At 42.6% G+C, this 24,646-nt stretch overlaps 1 protein-coding gene and 1 pseudogene across 2 annotated transcripts in view; both read right to left on the bottom strand.

Moving 5' to 3' along the window:
• LOC147024197 (glutamate receptor ionotropic, NMDA 2A-like) overlaps positions 1 to 24,646 on the bottom strand; it is a 354,309-nt gene that overhangs the window by 277,671 nt on the left and 51,992 nt on the right. For both annotated transcript variants that reach the window (XM_085883870.1, XM_085883871.1), the window contains exon 4: positions 18,449 to 18,657. In XM_085883870.1, the coding sequence (XP_085739996.1) occupies positions 18,449 to 18,657 (209 nt within the window). The remainder of the gene's footprint in view (positions 1 to 18,448; positions 18,658 to 24,646) is intronic.
• LOC147024198 (uncharacterized) lies at positions 22,519 to 24,513 on the bottom strand (annotated as a pseudogene).

The raw sequence follows: 24,646 nt of genomic DNA, 5'->3' as shown, positions 1-24,646 counted from the left end.
CCAAACTGCCCCGCGCTTGTTGATTGGACGGATCGGAAGTGGGCGTGTATGATTCCTGATCCGACTTCCCCCCGGAAAGGCCGCTCTTTGTACCCGCGGCTCAGCGTGCGCCCTGTACGAGGACAGGACAGCCTGACGCTCGGCGTTCACAAGTGGTGTGGGAATGGCCGCAGAAGGAGAGGCGAGGTGGTGGAGGGTCTAAAGTGGCAGTCCCTGGCCACGGTGACGCTTGGAATGGTGGTGGTGCGATGTTTGCGAGAGCGAGTTGTGAAGGTAAAGTTCGTGGCTGTTGGCGTTGTTGTTGTTGTGAAGCGGCGTTGCGGTTGGTGGTTGTTGTGTGATGGAGGTGAGACGTGGTTGGTTCAAAATAAAGATAGAACAGAAAAACGGCTATCTTAAAGGGTCGCAGCCCGAATGAATCACATATATTCCCTCTAAACAACGGGTTTGGGGCTAACTACACATGTACTTACAGAGATATCTCACCTACGGGACCTGAATGGTGGTTTGCGAATTTCCTCAACCACAACACTATATATATATATATATATATATATATATATATATATATATATATATATATATATATATATATATATATATATATATATATATATATATATATATATATATATATATATATATATATATATATATATATATATATATATATATATATATATATATATATATATATATATATACATATATATATATATACATATACATATATATATATATACATATACATATATATATATATATATATATATATATATATATATACATATACATATACATATACATATATACATATACATATACATATATACATATACATATATACATATATAAGAATTCGCGCCCACCGGCGTGTGATCGACCGCGTTTTTCTAATAGCAGCCGCGTCGCCCACCGGATGGACAATTCAGTCGTGACCTTCCGGAACAACGCCGGAACCCTGTCATGAGTGGGTTCTTAATCCCAGCACGGCCTAGCCAATTTTCTACCGGCCAATTTTCTACCAAACAGCTTCGAGAAAAGGGGCGTTGCCCATGTCCAACCCTCTCGCCCCCCCTCTCGCGGCACGCGGGGGGGGGGGCGAGGGAATCGTTACATGGCCCAGGCCTAGGGAGATTCATTCCCCAAAAATGAGGCCCCTTCTTCACATGACCTTTGACCTCTGGCTCGAATCGCAATTCCCCACACTAAAGCGCGGGAAAAGCAGGCGGGAAAATCCGCTCGCCACCGATGTTCCTTCTTGTTTTTCCCTCGCATTATCGAAATCCCTTGTTCCTTTTCCTCCGCAGAGATGGCCTTCATGAGCGGAGAGGGTTGTGATTTGGTTTGTGGAGAAGGGGATTGGTAGTTGGTGTAGCGGGGAAGGTGGTTAGGTGATCGTGGTTGTTGTGAAGGTGGTTGTGGTGGTTGAAATGTGGTTGGTCCAAAATAATGATAGTCAAAGAAAAACACTATCTCAAAGATCACAGCCCGGTTAACATGAATAGTTCCCATTAAACAACGGTGGGGAAATCTAACTGAACACAGACTTATCAATCTAACTGAACTAAGGACCTTTATGGTGTTCTGCGAATTTCCACAGCCGTAACTATATATATATATATATATATATATATATATATATATATATATATATATATATATATATATATATATATATATATATATATATATTAGTTGAAAGTGTGTCTGTGTGTGTGTTTCTCTGTGACCTATGCACGCGAAAAGTACTGGACTGATCCTCACCAAACTTCACATGCTGACAGAACATGTACCTGGGAGTGTCCCGATGTAAAACAATTGTACTTCCGACTCCGGTTTCCGAATTATGACGTCATCACCTGATTTCATAACGTTAATTTTTCAAGTTCAGCCGTTTGACATGGGGCCAACGCCATTTACAATAGAATGAAAAAATAATGCTACAGTCAATTGAAAACAATGACTTCCGACTTCCCGGTTTCCGAATTATGACATCATCACCTGATTGCGTAACGTTAATTTTTCAAGTTCAGCCGATTCACATGGGGCCAACGCCATTTGCAATAGAATGAAAAAATAATGCTACAGTCAATTGAAGACAATGACTTCCGACTTCCCGGTTTCCGAATTATGACTTATGCATTCGACACACTTTTCGTAACATTAATTTTTCAAGTTCAGCCGATTGACATGGGGCCAATGCCATTTGCAATAGAATGAAAAAATAGTGCTACAGTTAATTCCGAATTCCCGTTTCCGAATTATGACTTATGCATTGGACACACTTGTCATAGGCCCTATTCACATCAACAAACGCCTCTTTTAATGCATGATTAACACAAGTCATATTTTATTGGAAATACAGGTAGTCGTCGACTTACGACCACGATCGGTTCCGACCGACCAATCGTAAGTCGATTTGGTCGTAAGTCGACCAACCTTTATTTATAGTGTATAGGCCTATGCAAAAATTACCGTATGTATATTATACCGTATCCAGTACACACCAGATATGTTCAATGAGGCTCTGATATACATTGAAGATTTGGTATTATACATGAGCGGGAAAGATTTAACTAAGTGGGGACTTCCCTCTTCTTATAGGTCTGAAAGCGCAACCATCAGTAGAGAATGGTTCCATGAAACAAACTACAACACAGATACTCTCGCAAAGTTTGTTTTTGACAATGAGCCGCTTCTGGTACAGGATCAGAGTAATGCATATCAACTGATTTCTGAAGCAGTTCAAGAGGGACGTGGTGTGATATTTTTCTTGGATGCCCCGGGTGGTACTGGCAAAACATTTGTCCTCAACCTTTTGCTTGCTAAGATGAGGAGCCAGAAATAGATCGCATTAGCCATTGCTTCATCCGGTATAGTCGCAACACTACTTTCAGGTGGCCGCACAGCGCATTCTGCTTTCAAATTGCCTCTCGACTTAGCTACAATGGAATATCCGGTTTGTGGCATTGGCAAACAAACTGAAGCAGCAAAAGTGTTGAAGAATTAAGACCTCATAGTTTGGGATCAAGATACGATGTCGCCCAAGGATGCATTCGAAGCATTAGATAGAACTATGCGAGATTTAAGAGGAGCAGACCTGCCTATAGGTGGTGTTACGCTGGTTATTTCTGGCGATTTCAGACAAACTCTACCTGTAGTACCCCGTGGCACTCCAGCTGTTGAAATGAAAGCCAGTATAAAATCTTCATACCTCTGGACATTCGTACAAACTATCCATTTAACAACAAACATGAGGGTCAAATTATATGGTGATTTAGATGCTGGCAATTTCGCACAATTACTTCTCAAACTTGGAAATGGTGAAATCCCGAACACAAATGATGTAATATCTATTCCCGATGACTGTGGTACAATAGTTTCATCTATGGAAGAATTAGAGGCTCATGTGTATCGCAATTTAGCGACTAAATACAAAAACATACAGTGGCTCTGTGAAAGAACAATCCTGGCTCCACTTCATGAAACAGTCCGTGTAATAAACCATCAGTTATTACAAGTAGTTCCAGGCGAACAACATAGTCACAAGTCTATTGACACCACACTGGATACTGAGCAAGCCATACATTATCCCACAGAATTTCTAAACTCATTGGAATTACCAGGATTGCCTCCGTACAATCTGTCGTTAAAAGTTGGATGCCCTATTATGTTATTACGTAATCTAGATGCACCAAAACTTTGCAACGGAACTAAACCGATTGTGAAAAGACTACTACCACATGTAATTGAGGCCGCTATCATCACAGGATGTGCGAAAGGAGAAGATGTATTCATTCCGCGAATTCCACTCATTCCATCAAATCCAACGATTGAATTTAAGAGACTACAATTTCCTGTATGCCTGTGCTTTGCGATGTCTATCAATAAGGCACAAGGACAGTCATTGAAAGTCGCAGGGCTGGAATTATCCACTCCTTGCTTTTCCCATGGTCAGCTATATGTGGGATGCTCCAGAGTGGGATCATCGGAGGCTTTATACATATTGGCCCCAGAGGGGAAGACATCAAATATTGTTTATCCTCGAGCACTCCACTAAAATTATTGAGCTACTTCAGTTATTTCATAAATGGGAATAGGATGTGCGATGAAGGAAATACATGTTGCTGGTAAAAAATAAAAATGGTGGTGGGAAATAAAAAAAATGGTGGTGGTGGTTTGTTACATATTACAGATATAAATAGAATGATGATGGCATATGGCGTATGTGTATAATATTTTATAATTAAATGGTTATGGGCTATGTAGATATTTTATAGAATGGTTATGGGTGTAGGTACGTTGTAACTTCGTATACATAAAATAACATAATTTTTTTTATCAGGATAACAGACGTAAATAAATCAAATCCACTGGGCCAGGCTGGGTTATGCCTGACGTATAAATTAAGTCGCAAATGATGACATGAAACCAGCCTCACATTGTTGAGGCATTATGGTTTTTTATCTGATGCGGCAATAAATCTTAACATTTTTGAACTCGAGTCTTCTGCATAAAAAAACATGGCGGGGAAAATATAATATTATAGTGGTGATGAAAAAAAATAATAATGGTGTCAGCCTCTACAATTTTACAATTAACTGTGACATATACTCCTTCAGACCCGCCGTCATCCATGAGATTCCTGTGCGGAGCACGGGTATCCTTGCGAGTGTATATATCTTCTTCTTCTTCTTCATCTTTCGGCTTGCTCCCGTTAGGGGTCGCCACAGCGGACCAACTGTCTCCATTTTGCTCTATCCTCCACATCTTCCATTGACACTCCAACCACCCTCATGTCCGCCCTCACTGCATCCATGAACCTCTTCTTTGGCCTTCCTCTTCTCCTCCTGCCTGGCGGCTCCATCTTCAACATCCTTCTCCCGATATACTCCACTTCCCTCCTGTGCACATGTCCAAACCATCTCAATCTCGCCTCTCTCACTTTGTCTCCAAACCGTCCTACCTGTGCTGTCCCTCTAATACACTCATTTCTTATCCTATCCATCCTCGTCACTCCCAACGAGAATCGCAGCATCTTTAGCTCTGCCACCTCCAGCTCTGCTTCCTGTCTTTTTGTTAGCGCCACCGCCTCCAAACCATACAACATAGCTGGTCTCACTACCGTCTTGTATACTTTCCCCTTCACTCTTGCAGCTACCCTTCTGTCACAAATCACTCCTGCAACTCTTCTCCACCCACTCCATCCTGCCTGCACTCTCTTTTTCACTTCTCTCCCACACTCTCCGTTACTTTGGACAGTTGATCCCAAGTATCTAAACCAATCCACCTTCCCCACCTCAACTCCTTGCAACCGCACCATACCACCACCCTCCCTCTCATTTACGCACATGTACTCCGTCTTACTCCGACTGACTAACATTCCCCTTCTCTCCAGTGCGTACCTCCACCTCTCAAGGCTCGATTCAGCCTGCTCTCTACTCTCCCTACAGATCATGATGTCATCCGCGAACATCATGGTCCATGGAGACTCCAGTCTGATCTCGTCCGTCAACCTGTCCATCACCATTGCAAACAGGAAAGGACTCAGAGTCGATCCTTGATGCAATCCCACCTTCACCATAAACCGGTCCGTCATGCCTACCGCACACCTCACCGCTGTCACACTGTCCTCATACATATCCTGCACGATCCTCACATACTTCTCCACCACTCCCGACTTCCTCATACAATGCCACAACTCCTCTCTTGGCACCCTATCATAAGCTTTCTCTAAATCCACAAACACACAATGTAACTCTTTCTGGCCTTCCCTATACTTCTCCATCAACATTCTCAAAGCAAACATCGCATCAGTGGTGCTCTTTCCTGGCATAAACCCATATTGCTGCTCACAGATCGTCACCTCTCCTCTCAACCGAGCTTCCACTACTCTTTCCCACAACTTCATGGTGTGGCTTAACAACTTTATCCCTCTGTAATTTCCACAGCTCTGCACATCACCCTTATTCTTGAAAATCGGAATCAGTACACTTAATCTCCACTCTTCCGGCATCCTCTCACTTTCCAAGACTTTATTAAACAATCTGGTTAACAACCCCACTGCCATCTCTCCTAAGCACTTCCATGCCTCCACTGGTATACCATCTGGGCCAACCGCCTTTCCACTTTTCATCTTCTTTATAGCAGTCCTCACTTCATCCTTACTGATCCACCCCACTTCCAGATTCACTATCTCCACCTCTTCCAACCTTCTCTCTCTCTCATTTTCTTCATTCATCAGCTCCTCAAAGTACTCCATCCACCTTCTCAACACACTCTCCTCGCTCGTCAGCACATTCCCATTTGCGTCCTTTATCACCCTAACCTGCAGCACATCCTTCCCAGCTCGGTCCCTCTGTCTTGCCAATCGGTATAAATCCTTTTCCCCTTCTTTTGTATCCAACTTCTCATACAGCTCGTCGTATGCCTTTTCCTTGGCCTTTGCCACCTCTCTTTTTGCTTTTCGACGCCACTCCTTGTACTCCTGCCGACTTTCTTCATCTCTCTGACTATCCCACTTCTTTTCGCCAACCCCTTCTTCCTTATACTTTCCTGTACTTCCTCATTCCACCACCAAGTCTCCTTATCTTCCTTCCTCTGTCCAGATGTCACACCAAGTACCTTCCTAGCTATCTCCCTCACAACTTCTGCTGTCGATGCCCAATCATCCCACCCATCTTTACCACCATCCAACGCCTGTCTCACCTCCTCCCTAAATTTCACGCAACAGTCTTCCTCCTTCAGCTTCCACCATCTGGTCCTTGGTTCAGCCCTCACTCTCTTCCTCAACCTCACCTCTAAAGTCATCCTACAGACCACCAATCGATGCTGTCGAGCTACACTCTCCCCTGCCACAACCTTACAGTCACTAATCTCTTTCAGGTTGCATCTCCGACTTAAGATGTAATCCACCTGTGTGCACTTTCCTCCACTCTTGTATGTCACCCTGTGTTCCTCCTTCTTCTTGAAATACGTGTTTACCACTGCCATTTCCATTCTTTTTGCAAACTCTACCACCATTTGCCCTTCCACATTTCTCTTGTTGAGACCGTACCTCCCCATCACCTCCTCATCCTCTTTATTCCCTTCCCCAACATGTCCATTGAAATCTGCTCCAATCACCACTCTTTCATCCTTGGATACACTCTCCACCACTTCATCTAACTCACTCCAGAAATCTTCTTTATATTCCATCTCACACCCCATATGTGGGGCATATGCACTGATGACATTCATCATCACCCCTTCAATTTCCAACTTCACACTCATCACTCGGTCAGACACTCTCCTCACCTCCAATACCCTCTTGACATGATCTTCCTTCAGGATTATCCCGACACCATTTCTCCTCCCATCCACACCATGGTAGAACAGTTTGAAACCACCTCCAATGCTCCTCGCCTTACTCCCCATCCACTTGGTCTCTTGTACACACAGTATGTCCACCTTTCTTCTCTCCATCATATCAGCCAACTCTCGCCCTTTGCCAGTCATCGTCCCAACATTCAGAGTTCCAACTCTCACCTCCACACTTCTACCCTTCCCCCTCTCCCACTGCCTCCGGACTCGCCTTCCCCGTCTCCTTCTCCTCCTTTGCCCAGCAGTAGCACAATTTCCACTGGTACCCTGCTGACCACCGGTACCGGTGGCGGTCGTTGGTAACCCGGGCCTCGACCGATCCGGTATGGAAATTCGTTTTGTTGTCCGCATAATGATTTGGCATAGGTTTTTACGCCGGATGCCCTTCCTGACGCAACCCTGGTCGCCTCTTACGACACACAGGGATATGGTACACCTATTCTAACCGGGGCATACACCGGGCCCAGTACAACTGGTGCTCATTTCGCCGACCTCGGAAGGATGGCAGGCTGAGTCAACCCCCTGGTGTTTTCGACTTGGTTTTATATATATATATCTATATATATATATATATATATATATATATATATATATATATATATATATATATATATATATATATATATATATATATATATATATATATATACACATTATATATATACATATACATACATATATTAATTCAGTGTCCCAACGGGGCTTGAACTCAGGACCTCTTGGGTCCCAAGCCACTGCCCTTACAACTGTGCCAACTCCAGGCTATATATATCTAGACAATATATATATAGCCTATATATATATATCCAATATTGCGAGCGTATATATATATATATATATATATATATATATATATATATATATATATATATATATATATATATATATATATATATATATATATATATATATATATATATATATATATATATCACGCTTATGGACTGCTCTTTGTTGCATCCTCATACGAGCTTCATACCAGTATCATGCCACTTTGCTTCACGTCTTTTGACACGAATTGCCATGACCATGAACTGCACAAACGCAGCTCGGTTCTTGTTGCTGCTTCTTGATCAATTTTGTTTCGAAGGCCATAACACTTATGGCCTGTTTGCCGGTCACTGGCCTGCCGGTTTGTTTTGTTAGGTGTACTGAAGAAGAGCATGAAGGATTCAAGAAGTTAACAGGTATTTCCACCTCCCCCCCCTTACACAATTTTCCTTTTGAATTTCTGCAGGTCCTGGGTCAGAAATTGTATATAGTTGAATTGTTCTGTGGATTATTATAGCCCAACAGTTATATGTTTTAGTTTCAAAAATTCCGGCAATTTTGGTGCAGCATAAGGTTGTTTGTGTGAGTCAGTAAGGTAGTTCCCAACGCATCAGGTGGGACATATCTAGTTTAAATTGTCACACACACTAAAGGGTAGAGTTAAAATGTAATAGGTAGGGGGTAACTTCACCTGCATGTCACATGGTAATGCTAACTTATATTTGCAATGTTATAACTTTTAACTGATGTCTCCCGCTGTTGGATGACTCGGGACAAGTCTGGGATGGGGAAAGGGGTAGTGTTACGGATTTCAGAATCTGATCTGATGAATGCATACAAACATCGAGGTCCTCAGACAGTTATTTCCCTAAATGCAAGTCCAAGATAGACCCATCCCCATGTCTGGTGGGATTCTAACTTGATGCATTGAGAAGGGTAAAGAATAGATTCCCTCTCTTATAGAAAGCTCCTTTTTCTCTTTACGACAGATATTCATGCACGTGGGATAGCTGTCAGCCAAATGGAGGCTCGACACCCACCTCTTTCCATCGACATTGACACCCACCTTTTTTCATCGACGTTTGACACCCCGTTCAGCAGCTCTGTGGATGCTGGCTGGCTCTTTTTTGTATCAGGCTGAACATTGAGGTGATAATTTTTGTTGATGTTTTATGAGCCCTTCACGTTATCGCTCAATAATTCTGGCAAATGGCTGCTTCATGCCATTCGTCCAGCACCACAAACATGGCATCGTAGGCCAGGAATGATCGCGATATTGGCAGACTGTCACATGCAACAATGCGCCAATAGGCAAGGTGGATTTGGCTGAAGTCTGCTTGAGTCTCCGCTCAGACTGGCCGCCTATAAAAAGGATATGAGGACCATTTTTCCCAGTGAGTGAGTGAGTTCGAGTCAGTGAGTTGGCATCAGTGAGTTGGTGGTGGCTGGTTGCGATTATGGCAGCTTTGGGAGAAGGTTGCTCATCAGTTCCAGTCAGACGGTTGCTTGCCAGTTCCAGTGAGACAGTTGCTAGTCGGTTCCAGTCAGACGGCCGTTTCATCAGCTACAGTCAGATGCTTGCTCGTCGGTTCCAGTCAAACGGTTGTTCGTCACTTCCAGTCAGACGGTTGCTCGTCAGTTGCAGTCAGACGGTCGTTTCCTCGGTTCCAGTCAGACGGTCGTTTCGTCAGTTCCAGTCAGACAGTCATCTCGTTCTTTCCAGTCAGACAGTTGGTGACAGCCTTGCACAGCCTTACAGTTTCTCATAGCGCCTTAGCTTCTCACAGTTCCTAACAGCCGTCCATTGGTTGTGGCTCCTGGTGGCTCCTGATGGTGGGTGATGCTCGGACCGTTAATGCTGGTTCTGCTCGAGTCCTGCTCTTGGTGTACCTGATTATTGGGGGTGACGTCGACGTGTGTTAAAGCCTGTTTGTGAGTGGGTGCACAGCAAGGCTGTGCGCTGGCAAAGGACCAAGGCACGCTCACACATTTCAGGACGTTTTATTTGACGTACGACTACTTGTACTTGGTGAGCGAGACTGGATTTCTCTTCCCCCCTGAATGATCTGCTGGGTACCCTTGTCTCATGTTTAATTGAAAAGCAAGGCATAGTGATAAGCATCTGCTCTTTGTCTCTTCTTCGATCAATGCCTGATTAATTATTTTATTTGCTTGCGATTATTTTGATTGATTTGAATTTAATTATTTTTACCACAAGGAAATAAAAAGTTATTTTTATTTATTTTTCCCTAATTAATAAATTCCTTGTTGACGTTCCAAACTATCGGTGCTTGTCCTTTCCTTCCATTGATCCAGCATTGTCCGAACCTAGATAGGCTGGGAGGTAATTACCAAACGAAATGACCTGGAATAGTCGGCACGCACCAGCGGTTAAACGCTCGGCCGCCCAAATTAAAATCCAATCACGATAAGATTGATGCTTTTCCGAGGGTGCACTCCCCGTTCAGGAAGCCACGTGACTTCGAGTTAAACGGCAAAATTAGACGGTGGACACTGGAACTCGTGGTTAACTGATTGGCGTTTATGGTTCTAAAGTAACCCACCATACCACAAAGTTAATTGTAAGCGGTAGCCCCAGGTCTGGCTCTTCCGAGGACAAACGAGGATTAAACCCCTCATAATAGGCTTGGTACCTGTGGCCGTAACTAAGGTGTGTGTGTGTGTGTGTGTGTGTGTGTGTGTGTGTGTGTGTGTGTGTGTGTGTGTGTGTGTGTGTGTGTGTGTGTGTGTGTGTGTGTGTGTGTGTAGACCCCTAACTTGAGTCAGCAGCAACGCACACGTCAGGTTCCACAACAGCAAAGGCTGCATGATGTATCAGCAAATAAGCATCATCTGCCTCATAAACACATTGTCTCTGCCCTGCTAATCACCAGTAGGGAGGTGAGGTTGCGGTCAGGAATGATAAATTAAATGAAAGGAGCAACACTGACCCTAAATGTGACATCACACTGACGTCATGCACATAAATTATGCCAACTCATCATCTCCAAACAAGAACAGCATCTGTGTGGCATTCAGGTATTTGAAGACTGAGACTTATGGTCACAAGTAAATGTGTGACCATATGTATGTATATGAGTGGGGAGAGTGAGGAGGTGGAGTGGAAAGGAGAGAGGAGCGGTAGGGGAGCGAGGATGTGGGGGAGGAGAGAAGGGAAGACAACGTGAGGTGAGTGGAAGGGAAGTGTGAGGTGGAGCGTTAATTACGATTCATATTCCATCCATCCATCCATTGGGACCATACTCTGTGCAGAGCTTTGGTGCTGCCTCAGCAGTCTCCTTGACGATTGGAAACAATCCTGGATGGGTCGCCACTCCGAAACAGGATACCTTGGTTATTGGACGTAATCCTGGATGGGTCACCGCTCTGACAGTATACCAGCATGCTGGCACTCGTATTGCCGACCTCGGAAGGATGATGGGCAGAGTAAGCCCCACCTGGTATTAATTGAACAACCCAGTGGGACTTGAACTCAGGATCGTGGGATCCCAAGCTCACCACCCAAACCATAAAGCCAACTCCAGGCATACACGATTCATATTGTTTCATCAAAATGATTCTGCAGAGATAGAAAAACATTGAAGATGGAAACAAAATAATGCCTGAAAACTATTTTCTACCGGTCATACTATAAACATGGCTTGGAGACAAACACCGCCGGACACATCTGGAGCCAAGCCATCCAGAAACAAATACTGCCTGAACACATCTGAAGACAAACTCCCATCCGGAAACAAACACCTGTCCGGTCAAGTATGGAGACAAACTCCTCTCCAGAGAAAAACTCCCGTCCTGACATAAATACTGCTGAGACGTGTCTGGACATCAATACCGCCCGGACAAGTCTGGCCATAAATACTGCCCAGATGCAGCTGGACATAAATATGCATGGATATGTCTGGAGCCAAGCTGTCCAGAGCCAAACACCACCTGGATGCATCTGGAGACAGACACCACCTGGACGACCAGACATAAATACCGCCCTGACATGTCCGGAGTCAAGCTGTCCAGGGGCAAACAATGCCCAGAGACAAACACTGCTGGACATGTCTGGAGACAAAAACCACATGGCCACATCCAGTGACAAACTCCTGTACGGACATAAATACCGCCCGGAGACGTTTGGAGACAAACATTGCACGGACGCATCCAGAACCATGTTGGCCAGACAGAAACACCACTCAGACACGTCCAGAGAGAAACTCTGATCCAGACATAACCACCATACAGATATGTCCAGAGAGAGAGAGAGAGAGAGGTGTGAGAGGAGGGTGCCGCACTGTATTGGGAGGGGGCAGAGCAAGAATGGGACAAAGAGAGAGAGAGAGAGAGAGAGAGAGAGAGAGAGAGAGAGAGAGAGAGAGAGAGAGAGAGAGAGAGAGAGAGAGAGAGAGAGAGAGAGAGAGAGAGAGAGAGACAGACAGACAGACAGACAGACAGACAGACAGACAGACAGAGAGATGGGTTGGAGTTGGGGAGTTAGCAGAGAGATTATGTTATGCTTTATGAACAACATACACACACACACACCATACCACACACCACACACACGCACGTGTGCTTGGCCGATATCGGTAATTTTTAGGGAATCAGCAGGTAGGAGTCAATGTGATTACCGAGTACAGTACGTACTGTACACAACCCAGAAACCTTGAGTAGCTTCCACTGAAAAACAACGTTGCATTTATAACGACATTTCAGGGATATGATCACAAACATTATTCTTTATAAACAGCTGCGTGTGACGGGTGGAAAAAAATTTGGCTCGGTAATTTATAAAACACGTTAAGCCAGCAAACAGCTTGGAAATCATGTCTTGTTTCACAACAACTCGCTCAGAATGATTGATGGAGTATGATGCACTCGCTCCAGACAACGGAGCATGAACCACTCACTCAAGATGATGGGGACACAAACCACTTGCTGAGGATGATGAAGCACAAACCATTCGTTCAGGGTGGCTTAAGCACAAACCATTCGCTCAGCAAGTGGCTTAAACACTCCATGCAAGCACTCCACTTAAATGGTTGATTATGAACGGCTGGCCAGGCTGTCGCTGCATACCATATAGGATCCCTTTAACTTTGAAGCCGGTATTCACCTTGATTGCAGCAGTGTAGAAATAAAATGAATTCATTCAAATAATGACTTTATCCACAAAAGAGTTGCTGGTTCATGCAGAACAACTCCAGAGCCATCGCAAAGTTCAAGCGCCCGTGAAATAAACAGTGCAGAATATCCGCCATGTTGTCTGCTTCTCTGTTTATTCGTCACATCAGTTCGGGGTTCGCGCAAACATGTTAACTTTATTTTAAAACGTCCGTTTTTCACCAGATTTGCTTTGATTGCCTGCAGAGTACCTCTCAAAACCTCTAAAAATATAGACACAGATCAGACAGACGCTATGGATCGGTAATCCCTCTAGGGGACAGGGCATGAGGTGAAGCAGTGAATGCATTAAATCATGTAGCTCAATGAAGCTGGTTAATTTTGGCACGTTCCTTGATTTTTTGTTCACTCAATATAATTCTCCGAACAGTAGAAAAAGACAAGTTTTTTTGTTTTGGAAATTTCACCTTTTCTTGCGTATGTATGGAGAAGGAGGGAACATAGCCTTGATTGTCTAAAGTAAATAGGTATATCAGCTTAGTTATAAGACTCGTTTATTTCTTTAAAATATTTTAATTAACTCAAACACCCATTTTTCAGTGAAGTAACAGGCTGCTACGTTTGATGGTTTTGGAGTTATGGAGGAGACACACTGACACACTCTATATACATATATATGTGTATATATATATATATATATATATATATATATATATATATATATATATATATATATATATATATATATATATATATTTATATAGATATATATTAGGAAGTCTATACCCCCCTTTCAAAATTTTCACCTTTTGTTGCTTTATTGCCTGGAGTTAAATTGCATTAAATCAGACTTTTTCCACGTTTATTTACACATTGTAACCCACAAGTTCCAAATGAAAAACAAATTTTACAAATTCCTGAAAATTAATTAAAAATACAAAGGGAGAATGAATATCTTGGTTAGATAATTCTCCACCCCCTTGAGTTGATGGAAGCAACTCTGACAGCAATTACAGCTGTGAGTCTGTTGGGTTAGGTCTCTACCAACTTTGCACACCTTAAATGGGAAATATTTACCCATTCTTCCGTTAAAAAAAAACTGTTCAAGCTCAGTCTAGTTATGCATGGAGCGTTGATGGACAGCAATCTTATAGTCATGCCACATATTTTCGATTTTATTTACATTGGAGTTTTGATTGGGTTACACAGGGACATTTATCTTTTTGTTCCTTAGCCTCTCCAGTGTAGCATTGGCTCTGTGTTTTAGCTCGTCATGGTGAAAGGTGAACTTCCGTCCCAATTTTAACTTTCATAAAGAAGGCAGCAGGTTTTCCTGCAGGATTTTTCTGTATTTTGCTACATCCATTTTGCCTTCCATCCTGACAAGTGCCCCAGTCCCTGCTGATGAGAAACATCCTCATAACATGATGCTTCACAGTAGGGATGGCATTCTTTGGGTGATGTTCCCTGTTGGGTTTGCGCCAACCGTAACATTTTGCATTTAGGCCAAAAAGTTCCATCTTGGTTTCATCAGACAACAAAACTTTTTGCCACATGGCTTCAGAATCTCTGGAGTGTTTTTTTTTTTATACACCTCAAATGGGACTTAAGATGAGATTTTGTGCGTAATGGCTTGCTTCTTGCTACCCTACCGTACAGGCCAGACTTGTGGAGTGCTTGGGATATTGTTGTCACATGCACACAGTGACCAGTCTTTGCCACAAAGGCGTGTAGCTCTTTCAAAGTTGGCATTGTCCTCTTGGTGGCCACTCTGATCAGTCTTCTCCTTGCTTAGAGTGACGGCCTGATCTAGGCAGGTTCTAGGTGGTTCTACACGCCTTCTACTTCTTTATGATCGTCTTAACTGTGCTCCAGGGGATATTCAAGGCCGTTGAAATACTTTTATACCCTTTTCTGTGCCTTTCCACAGCTTTATCCCAGAGGATCGTTTGAAAGCTCTTTTGTCCACATGGTTGAGTCTTTGCTGTGAAATGCACTACCCAACAGAGGAAACCGACAGGAACAGCTGATCTGAAATAATTAGAATCACTATACTACAACTTAACACAGGTGGAGGCCAATTAACCAATTAACAATTATATATATATATATATATTTTTTTTTTTTAAATATGGCGTAGGTCCTCGAGGTATGCACACTTGCCTTAAGCTGTCTAAACTAGGTTTAAATCCTGGTTCAGCTGCATAAAAAAATCTCATCCTGCTGTTTCACAGACAGTGTGATTAAACAATATGTGTGCCATCCCTAAGATGGACGTTAAACTTGGCATCCCATTTCCCTGCATTCGTAGGTAGATGTTAAGGATCCCATTGTGTCCTTCACAAAGAGTAGGTAAGCTATCGCTGGCACCATTGCCAAATTCCAAAATTCTTGCCCTGTAACTACTGCTGGGAAGGCAATGGCAAACCAGCCAGTGTAACCCTTGCTCAGGAAGCTGCTTCAGTGGCACCGACGCTCTGTAGAGAGCACGGTACATCACAATCAGAGGAATATTCATAAAAACATGTATCTCCATGTTAATGATATGATTTCTTATTTTAAAGAATTACAATGCAAGTTGGTATGCTTTGCTCATGATTACTTTGCAGACACGTATACGTCCCACATTTTCGCTCCGATCATCATAAAAGTTTTAGACACCCAGTTTCACACATCATTGAGTGCAGTATTTCTGCATAAGATATTAAAGAAAATCCCAAACATGAACACAAAGAACAGTATAATTTATATTTGATGAGCACTAGTTCACTCACTCAAAGAAAAGAAAAACAGACATATTTCACAAATCACCCTATCATAAAATCAACTTCGACCAAACAAAATTGTTCTATCATATTATGCACTACGCAGCTATTTCCATCAACATTTAACGTCTGTTATATGTTGTCTTCTTTGCCAGTTGTTGCAAATATTTTGTCAAGCTTCTGATTTTGTTTTGTTCAAGATCTAGTTGAATTGCAAAATATACTAAAGAACTGGTGGACCTTTGATTCAGGATATCCGACTGCATCTTATCTCCTCCTCTGCATGGTCAAAAATGTCAAAAAAGATGCTCCAAGCAGAACGGGATTGACCGAGACCCTTTAACTGGCCAATCTAACACCTGCTTGTTGATATTATGCATAGTCCTACCCCGAGGAAAGCTGTGAAGCTTTACGGAGAGCCCTATGTACAAAAAAATTGCAGCAGTCATCACAATGTACTTCAGGGGATTGAAAATTATTTCAGGTGTATTGTGTAGAGTTTGAGTTATTTGCCGAAATAAGGAGTCAAAAGTTATTTGCTGCTCAGATTTTTCTTTTCTTTTCTTTTTGTGAGTGTGAGAAATAAGTAGTGAAAATAAGACTTGAGTACAAAGATACTGTGACATTACAATATATGTATGTATGTATGTATGTTGTGGGGATGTGAACAAATGTTAATGCAACATGACAGCCAAACCAACCAGGCCCCCACCACACCCCCTCCCGAGGAAAGCAAAGGTATGCCTCACCATCCTGCTATGAGGTAAGAAACAAAACCACCAATAGCTGCCAAAAACCTAGCCAGTTGACAATGGATTTCAAAGAAACATGACACATGGGACCAAAGACAAAATTAATCAAAATATAAGCCACATAATAAGTAAATAGCATTCAAAGTGAAATACTGGATACTCTTATCTAATGTGGTTTGATCTCACCTTTCATTGGGGATAGCACTTCAAGGGGCTTTACAGCACGAGCTCCATGGTTACACCATCAACACTAATTGGGCAAGGTGACCAATTAGTGTTTATGGTGTAATCATGGATAGGTCTATGTCACAGGCAAACAACAAAATTATATATCCTCCCAAGGTACTCAACAGTTCAACCATTGAAATACTAAAATAAGCTATGGCACACTCGTCCCAAAATAATTGTGATATTTAATGTCAATATTGGATGCAATAGAAGGGTTATAATTTGGTGAAAGGATAATAAGTGTGATTTTGTTATCACTACTGTTAGGAAGAATATTTTAAGGCAATCAACACCTTCTTTTGACTGACGAGATATCTCAGAAGTAGCAGTTGGGCATTGAAGCTGTCTCAAATAGGTTCCATTTCTGACAACTATAAATTGTAATTCAGGCTTCTCAAAGGCAGTGTGTTATATTGGAGAATCTTTTGGGAGGGGGTGCTGGCTCTCCCATCTGTTAGCATTTTAGATAACCGCAACTCACCCCCACAACCCCTTCCTGACACAACACAAAATAAATTATGCCATCCAAAAAGCAAGCACAATACTTAAGTACAAAGATACTGTGACATTAAAATATATGTGTGTGTGTACATATATACATACATACACGTACAGTATATATATATATATATATATATATATATATATATATATATATATATATATATATATATATATATATATATATACACACACACACACACACACACACACACACACACACACACACACACACACACACACACACCCATGCCCACCCACATGCTCTTATGGTTGGAATACCTGGTTTACTCCCAGGTGGCATGGGTTCGATTCCCGGTGTGAGCACCCCACTTGCAGGAGTTGCGACTGCGAACGCAGCGACTCAAGTTAAACAAAATAAAATAAGACAATTGAGTGGAAAGTCATCGAAAGGTGTACCTAAGTTCACTCAATCAGCCCCATGTTCTTCCAATCAAAGAAAGTTGCACAAAGCAACCCAGAAAAGCTCCACAAGGTAAGCCCTTTGCTCTTTCAAACCTTACTCAGGTTCCACTACAGCTGCAGACATCCACAAGTAACACATATATGAGAATCCCAATGCTACATGCCCCCTTCCCCCCTCCCTCCAATTGCAGTTGAGAGATGTGTTTGAGTATATATATATATATATATATACATATATATATATATATATATATATATATATACATATATATATATATATATATATATATATATATATATATATATATATATATATATATATATATATATATATATATATATATATATATATATATATATATATATATATATACATATATATATATATATATATATATATATATATATATATATATATATATATATATATATATATATATATATATATATATATAAAAGTGAAAAAGTCATCTTATATCAGATTGAAGTAGTGTTGTTGCCATTGCTCACCCTACAGGATTGATTTGCTGTCTGCAGGGCACGGTGTTACGGAGGCATGTACCAGCGAACATGTCCACATCCTCTACAATGACAAATGGCCGCTCCTCCAGTGTTGCCACACTGACATGATGATCATCCGTACCAGAAGGTCCTCGGGCTCCAAACCTTGGCCAAATGGGATATTTTAGGGTAAGCCTTTCTTCTTTCCACTTTCCCACCTGCATATCAGATGGATAACAGTATTTCATTGTCATATACAGTCATTTTAAAAACGACTCTATTATCATGTCATGATCAATGACCGACATCTGTGTGTACAAGAATTCCACATCTCAAAGGCACCATACTAAAATGAAATATTAAGAAGGATATGCGATCTGCGACATTTCAAACTCAATATAAAAGATGTAACTTTAATGTGTGTTTTAATAACAAAATAAATGTGGGTTTGTGATACAAAAAATTATTTTGTACGTCCACCTTTTGTTGGGAAAAGGTTCAAGTCAAGTGAAGTCAATGAAATTAACCCTGATGTTTTTTTTTCCTCCAATAGTCCAGTGGTTGGGCCAGGGAACCTTGCAATGTTTGGTAACATTCATATTTTCAATTTTTTTGATAGATCTTAGGGTCGAGATGAAATTTAGGCTGAGTGGCCACTTGTCACTGTCTTGGCTTTTTCAGAATCCAAGATGGCCACCATATACAATCAAACTATAACTTCGGCTGCAACTCCTGTTCTAAGTACAGTAACATGATGAAATTGGTGTCTAACTATATGTTTTAGTTACCAAGGAAGTGGATTATGATGTTATTGGATAATTTGGTAGCCATCTTGATGGCATAAATCCAATATGGCCACCAAAATTACCTGTAAAAATGCCAAAATCACACTAAATCTAATGTAATCGGTTGTAAATGCAGTTGAGTTAAGTTTCTGTACATATGTGTGCTTGGTGAAGCATAGACATGTATATTATGATTCTGAAGTCATTCGCAAATTTATAAGCAATATTTATTTTGATAGCAATATCGATTTCAAGCAAAATATAAGAACAAAATGTAATTAGAATCGGACAATATTTATTGCATAATTCTCTCAGACATGACATTCACGTGACTCAAAAGTCGACATACATTTAAAGTATATGATACTCCCATTAATAATATTGATAATAATGATAATAATAATACAATAATTTGGCAGCTTCACATTGCTCAATGTTTCAACGCTATGTCAATACAAATTATACTAAAATAAATTAAGCAAAATTAACACCCCACTGGACAAAATATCTTATATCTCGGAACTATTCATCGTCCTCATCCTCGACACCCATTGCTCGGTCATTTGTCTCATCGCTGTCATCAGGTATGTCGGCATGATCTGTTGCACTCTCATTGATGTTGAATGGATTGGAACAGGCAGTACCACCACCGCAGGTGCAGAACATTGTGCACGGAAGTTGGCGCCCCATACATCCACATCTCCCACCTCGACATGCTTGCTCAGATGTGCAGCCACATCTGACCAGCTTCAGAATGTGCTCCGGGGCATAGGGTACCCCGTCCTCCATATTACGAGGGAAGAGACACTTGTTAGTGTCATCAGCTTCCCATCCGTGTTCCACTGCAGCGAGAGTTGGTGGATCCCCACTCAGGGCACTGTACCAGTGAGCGACTTGATGGTGTGCTCTTCGAACGTTCTGCTCAAACGCTTCTGTAGTTGGGGGCAAACTACACAGCTTAGGTGCTGCTGTTGATTTTCCAGTCTTCTGTGCCCATAGTTTCTGGTGGATCTTGGTCATCGAAGAGGTGGGAGTTGTAATGCCATAGCGCGCACCCATGAAAGCTGTTGCTTGTTCGGTGACTTCAACGATATTTGCCAAGGGTTTATCAAGTTGATCCAGAGAGTAGCCTTTTCGAGCGGCCGCAATTGCTTTTGTTTTCCCAATTCCATAAGTCGCAGCAACTGAATCACAACCAGTCAAAGCATGAAGCGCTAAGAGCTCGGGTACGATTGCTGAATGTTTAAGAGCGGTTTCCTTCACGTCAATGCAAGACCGACCAATGATTGGAGACTGCATAGTTATTGAAGACTGGAGCTTCTCGCTCAAGTAGTAGTACACAAGTAACGCGAACACATCCGTGTCATCACACACCACCTGCACCCGTGATTCTGGATGGTATTTTGCCAAATGGATGGCCTGTTGTGTCAGGAGGATGTCAGCTTCTTCATGTGTTGATGCTAGATCTAGACGAGGCGACTTATGACCCTTCGATACCTGCGTAGGTGTGTCGTTTTCCCCAGTAACCACCAACTGGTGGTCCTGTGTCGCATGCTGCAGGAAGTTGTCATCACTCAGGATTGATTCGCAAATCAGTGTGTTGAGTTGTTTTTTATTGGCTGAGTTATTGAGTACTGCGTCCCGAGCCGGCAGTGGAGTTTTCCGTTCGAGCTGATGGACCCGGGAAGCGCTGGCTCGAGCTGATCTGGTGCTGCTTTTTGTAGAGTAGTCATAATAACGATCAAAACACAGGTGGACATCAGATTCAAGCAGCCGCGCGTTGACCCAGACCTTGAACACCGAAATGAATGCATCAACGGTTCCTTGGGATGGCCATTCTAATGTCCACAAAAGAGCGGAAACATCAATCACCATAGATGTTGGCCTTGTGATAAGGCGTTGTGAAACTTAGACTTGGAGGTTCTTTTTCAGTGTGGATTTTCCCGTTGCCACTCGCATCTGGCCATCAGCTTGAAACATCGAGGGCGGATATGCAGTTAGCTCTGTGGAGAGGACTTGTTCCAGATCGAGATCGTGCTCACTCACGAGAAGGCCAATCAGCGAGCGTATATAGCCTCTTGATCCATGACGGGATTATCATCGATTGTTAGACGTTTCTTCTTTGCGGCGAAGGTTGTCACCTGTTTTGTGAGTGAGCTGTAAAAGCCCTCTGGCCATAATGCTTCGAACTGGATCAGCTGATCAGCTCCAATCTCCACTGCCTTGTCAACATTAACATTCCGTTGAGCTAGTTGACCATTTGAGATGTTGAGCAGACATCCTGCATCATGGGTAGCTGGATCCAATGGGTCAATGCATGACTCTAGAGTAGCCTTCAGTGATTTACGATCATTGCCATCTCGACGAATGCGACTGGTAGATTCCTCCTTGTGGTTAAGCTGTACCTTCTCGTCAGCTCCAGACATCTTCTTAAGGTCACCAGTCAGGGTCATGGTCGCATCCATACTGTACACCCATGTCGCTATCGTTTGAGGATTTTCTGTGTTGCCAATGATGCCACCCGGCCCATGCCCCTTCCTCATCCAGTTCGTTTCAATAAACATGTCGCTCCACTGTCCGTTGTAGACACCAGCAGTGTGGTGTAGTGACTGCTCTCCTCTGCAGAACTTGTCCAGAATATCTGGTCCCAACCAAGTCATGGAGCGTACGTATTAGAGGCCATACCTTGCATAGTTGTACTTGTGGGCTGCGAACATGTATGGCAGCATTGATTCTGCTGTTTTGATGTGGAGTGGCCAGTCGCCTTCATGCATCGCCCGACAAAACATCATCATTAGAAATGTGGGTTTGATGACGTTGTACACCCACAGCTTTGTGGTACGACTTTGAGTGGCGATCTCATCAAGTAGTTTTTCCAAATCATCCATGCTGGTAAGGTGTAGATTCTCCCACACAAACACTGGTCGAAGCAGCTCCTCTGTGAGCAATCTCAGTGCCCGAACATTCTGTGGATATTTCTTTCCTTGCAACATCTTATGGACGGAGCCGAAGGACGTCATCAGAATCTCTTTCAGGCCGCTGTCTGCCATGAGAGTGCCAACGCAACCCACACAATCCATGAGGAAATGCATCCCACCAAGAATCACCACTATGTTGGTGAGCAGATCTGGTTGATGAAATGTGATGTCAACGGCGATCTTATATATGGCCTGATCGCAGGTGAGAACGAGAATATCCTGGTTGGATGCTCGGGTGACTTCGAATCCTCGGGTGATGGAAGTTAGGACAGTAGTTGGGTCCCCTGGCTGGTCAGTGGTCAGTCAGTTGGTCCGGTCAGTAGTTGGTCCCCTGGTTTATGAGTGGAAGATATACCACAGCTGTCTTGGGTGCTAGGGTCATTCCTGACTCACGGCAGTGACGTGTATTGTACCCGTTGTACTCAGGAGTGTTTGCTTCAAAGAGCACGTCTTTGATGAAGTTAAAGTCTAAATATTTGGCTCTGCCAATTGAGATTGTTGTGGCTTGTACAAACTCGTCTGACATGGCAAATCGGTTTGTAGCAGTAAATGGCATAGGAGGTTTCTTCGGTCCCGTATACTCAACGACTCGTGTCTCCCATGGGATAGGGTGCTTCATTTCTTCTTTCGTTAGGCGAGGGATCGATGTATCCAAACCTTCAAGGTGGTCAAGTTCGGTCTTCCACTGAGCTGCCAGCATTGCCATGTAATGACATTCGAGGCGGCAGTTTTGGGAACTGATCACAGCATCAAAGTTATCAATGATGATTTGCACAAGTCCACCCAGTCTGGAGTCTCTGAGTCCAGCTAACTGCTGTGCTTTTGATGATTGAACACCCGCTGACCTTCTGAATCGTCGAACCTCATCGTAGGAACAAGAAACATTATACTTGTACAGTTCTGTGATGATCATCTTATGGTCACCAAGAAGTACACCTATGCCTATCTGTAATGGTGTCGGTTGAGAGGTTACCACTGAGCTCACGATATTACCCACCATGATGGATTGTAGTGAATTGTGGAAAGTAGGCTTGATAGCTGATAGTAGTTTCACCAATGTCTCACTAATACACTCTGAGGCTGATTCTCGATCAATGTGCTTAGTGTAGGATTTGAAGTCATCCTTAGCTGCCTTGGTCTCCTTCATGATCTGCTTGCCAACTTTCCGGATACATTCATCCATGTCGCCATTCTGATCATCATCCACAAGCCTGAGATTTGTGGCAACATGCTTCCTGAACACTAGTAACGTTGCCACTCCAGGGGAATGTAATGCCAACATATCTTCAGTGAAATGTTGGATGACGTTCTCAACAAGGACATGTCTGGACATGACAGATCCACCCTTGTCTGCGTATACTGCTTCAACATCGAGCGAATTCCAAACTTTTGAGTGATCATAACCGACTACTTTGACAGTTTCAGGGAAAGCTTGGTCATCAGCAGTACCTTTGCTATTGATCGTGGTAGTTCTCTGAGCATCACGATGGAAACTCATGTTGCAACGGCGGTGATACATTGCATCTGCAGCGTGCAAATCTGATGATGCTCCGATGATACGGTCACGGACTATTCTACCCAGTTCATCTCCACGTTTATCACAAAGGTCAAGTAGGTACTGCTTGTACGTCTCCCCATCAGCCATCTTGTCTGTGGTTACTCTCGACGCAGGGACTCTGTACTGTTGTGGCACCTTGGGATCATACTCATTCGGTAATATGCAAGGAGTTATGTCATGGCAGAACAAACAGTGCTTCTGAAAGTCAAAACATCACCACCGGTACTCGAACGCAATTGCTTGGAACCAGCGTTGGAGTCATCATCTGTCTCTTCCTCTGGCATACGCTTGGCCAATTTATTGAGAGTGGAAGGAGATACATATTTGGATACACAATTTTTGTGACATCTAACAGTAGATGATCCATCAGATAGTTCTTTTCGTAGTCTGATATCATCTTGCCGAAGATTACTAGCTTCCAATATTGTGCCGATTCGTGAAGACTGCATCAACTTCCCAACCCCACAGTTGTAAACTGTCTTGAAGAAGCATTCCTCGGCATCCTTGCTGTCTCCTGCTTCAGCCATATCATTACTCACATCAGAACCTACAACAAAAACAAAGATCGTTAAAAGTTATCGATATATTGGTGTATTTCACATTGGAAGCACCATGATATTTACGTCTTGAGTAGGTGGCACCAGGTGACTTCTAAACGGCATCATTACTTCACAATCAGATTATATAACATGTCAAGCACATGTGTAACCAGCAGGATCATTGTTCAACTGCATTCACAATCGATTATGTTAGTTTTTAGTGTGATTTTTTTGTGCTTTTGGCATTTTTCAGGTATTTTTGGTGGCCATATTGGATTTGTGCTACAAAGATGGCCACCAAATGACCCAATAACATCATAATCCACTTCCTTGGTCTCTAAAACATA

Source organism: Eptatretus burgeri, chromosome 6 (assembly GCF_056783735.1).
Source record: "Eptatretus burgeri isolate ZD-2024b chromosome 6, Ebu_testis_v1, whole genome shotgun sequence".
NCBI lineage: Eukaryota > Metazoa > Chordata > Myxini > Myxiniformes > Myxinidae > Eptatretus > Eptatretus burgeri.
This window is presented reverse-complemented; position numbering and strand designations above follow the sequence as displayed.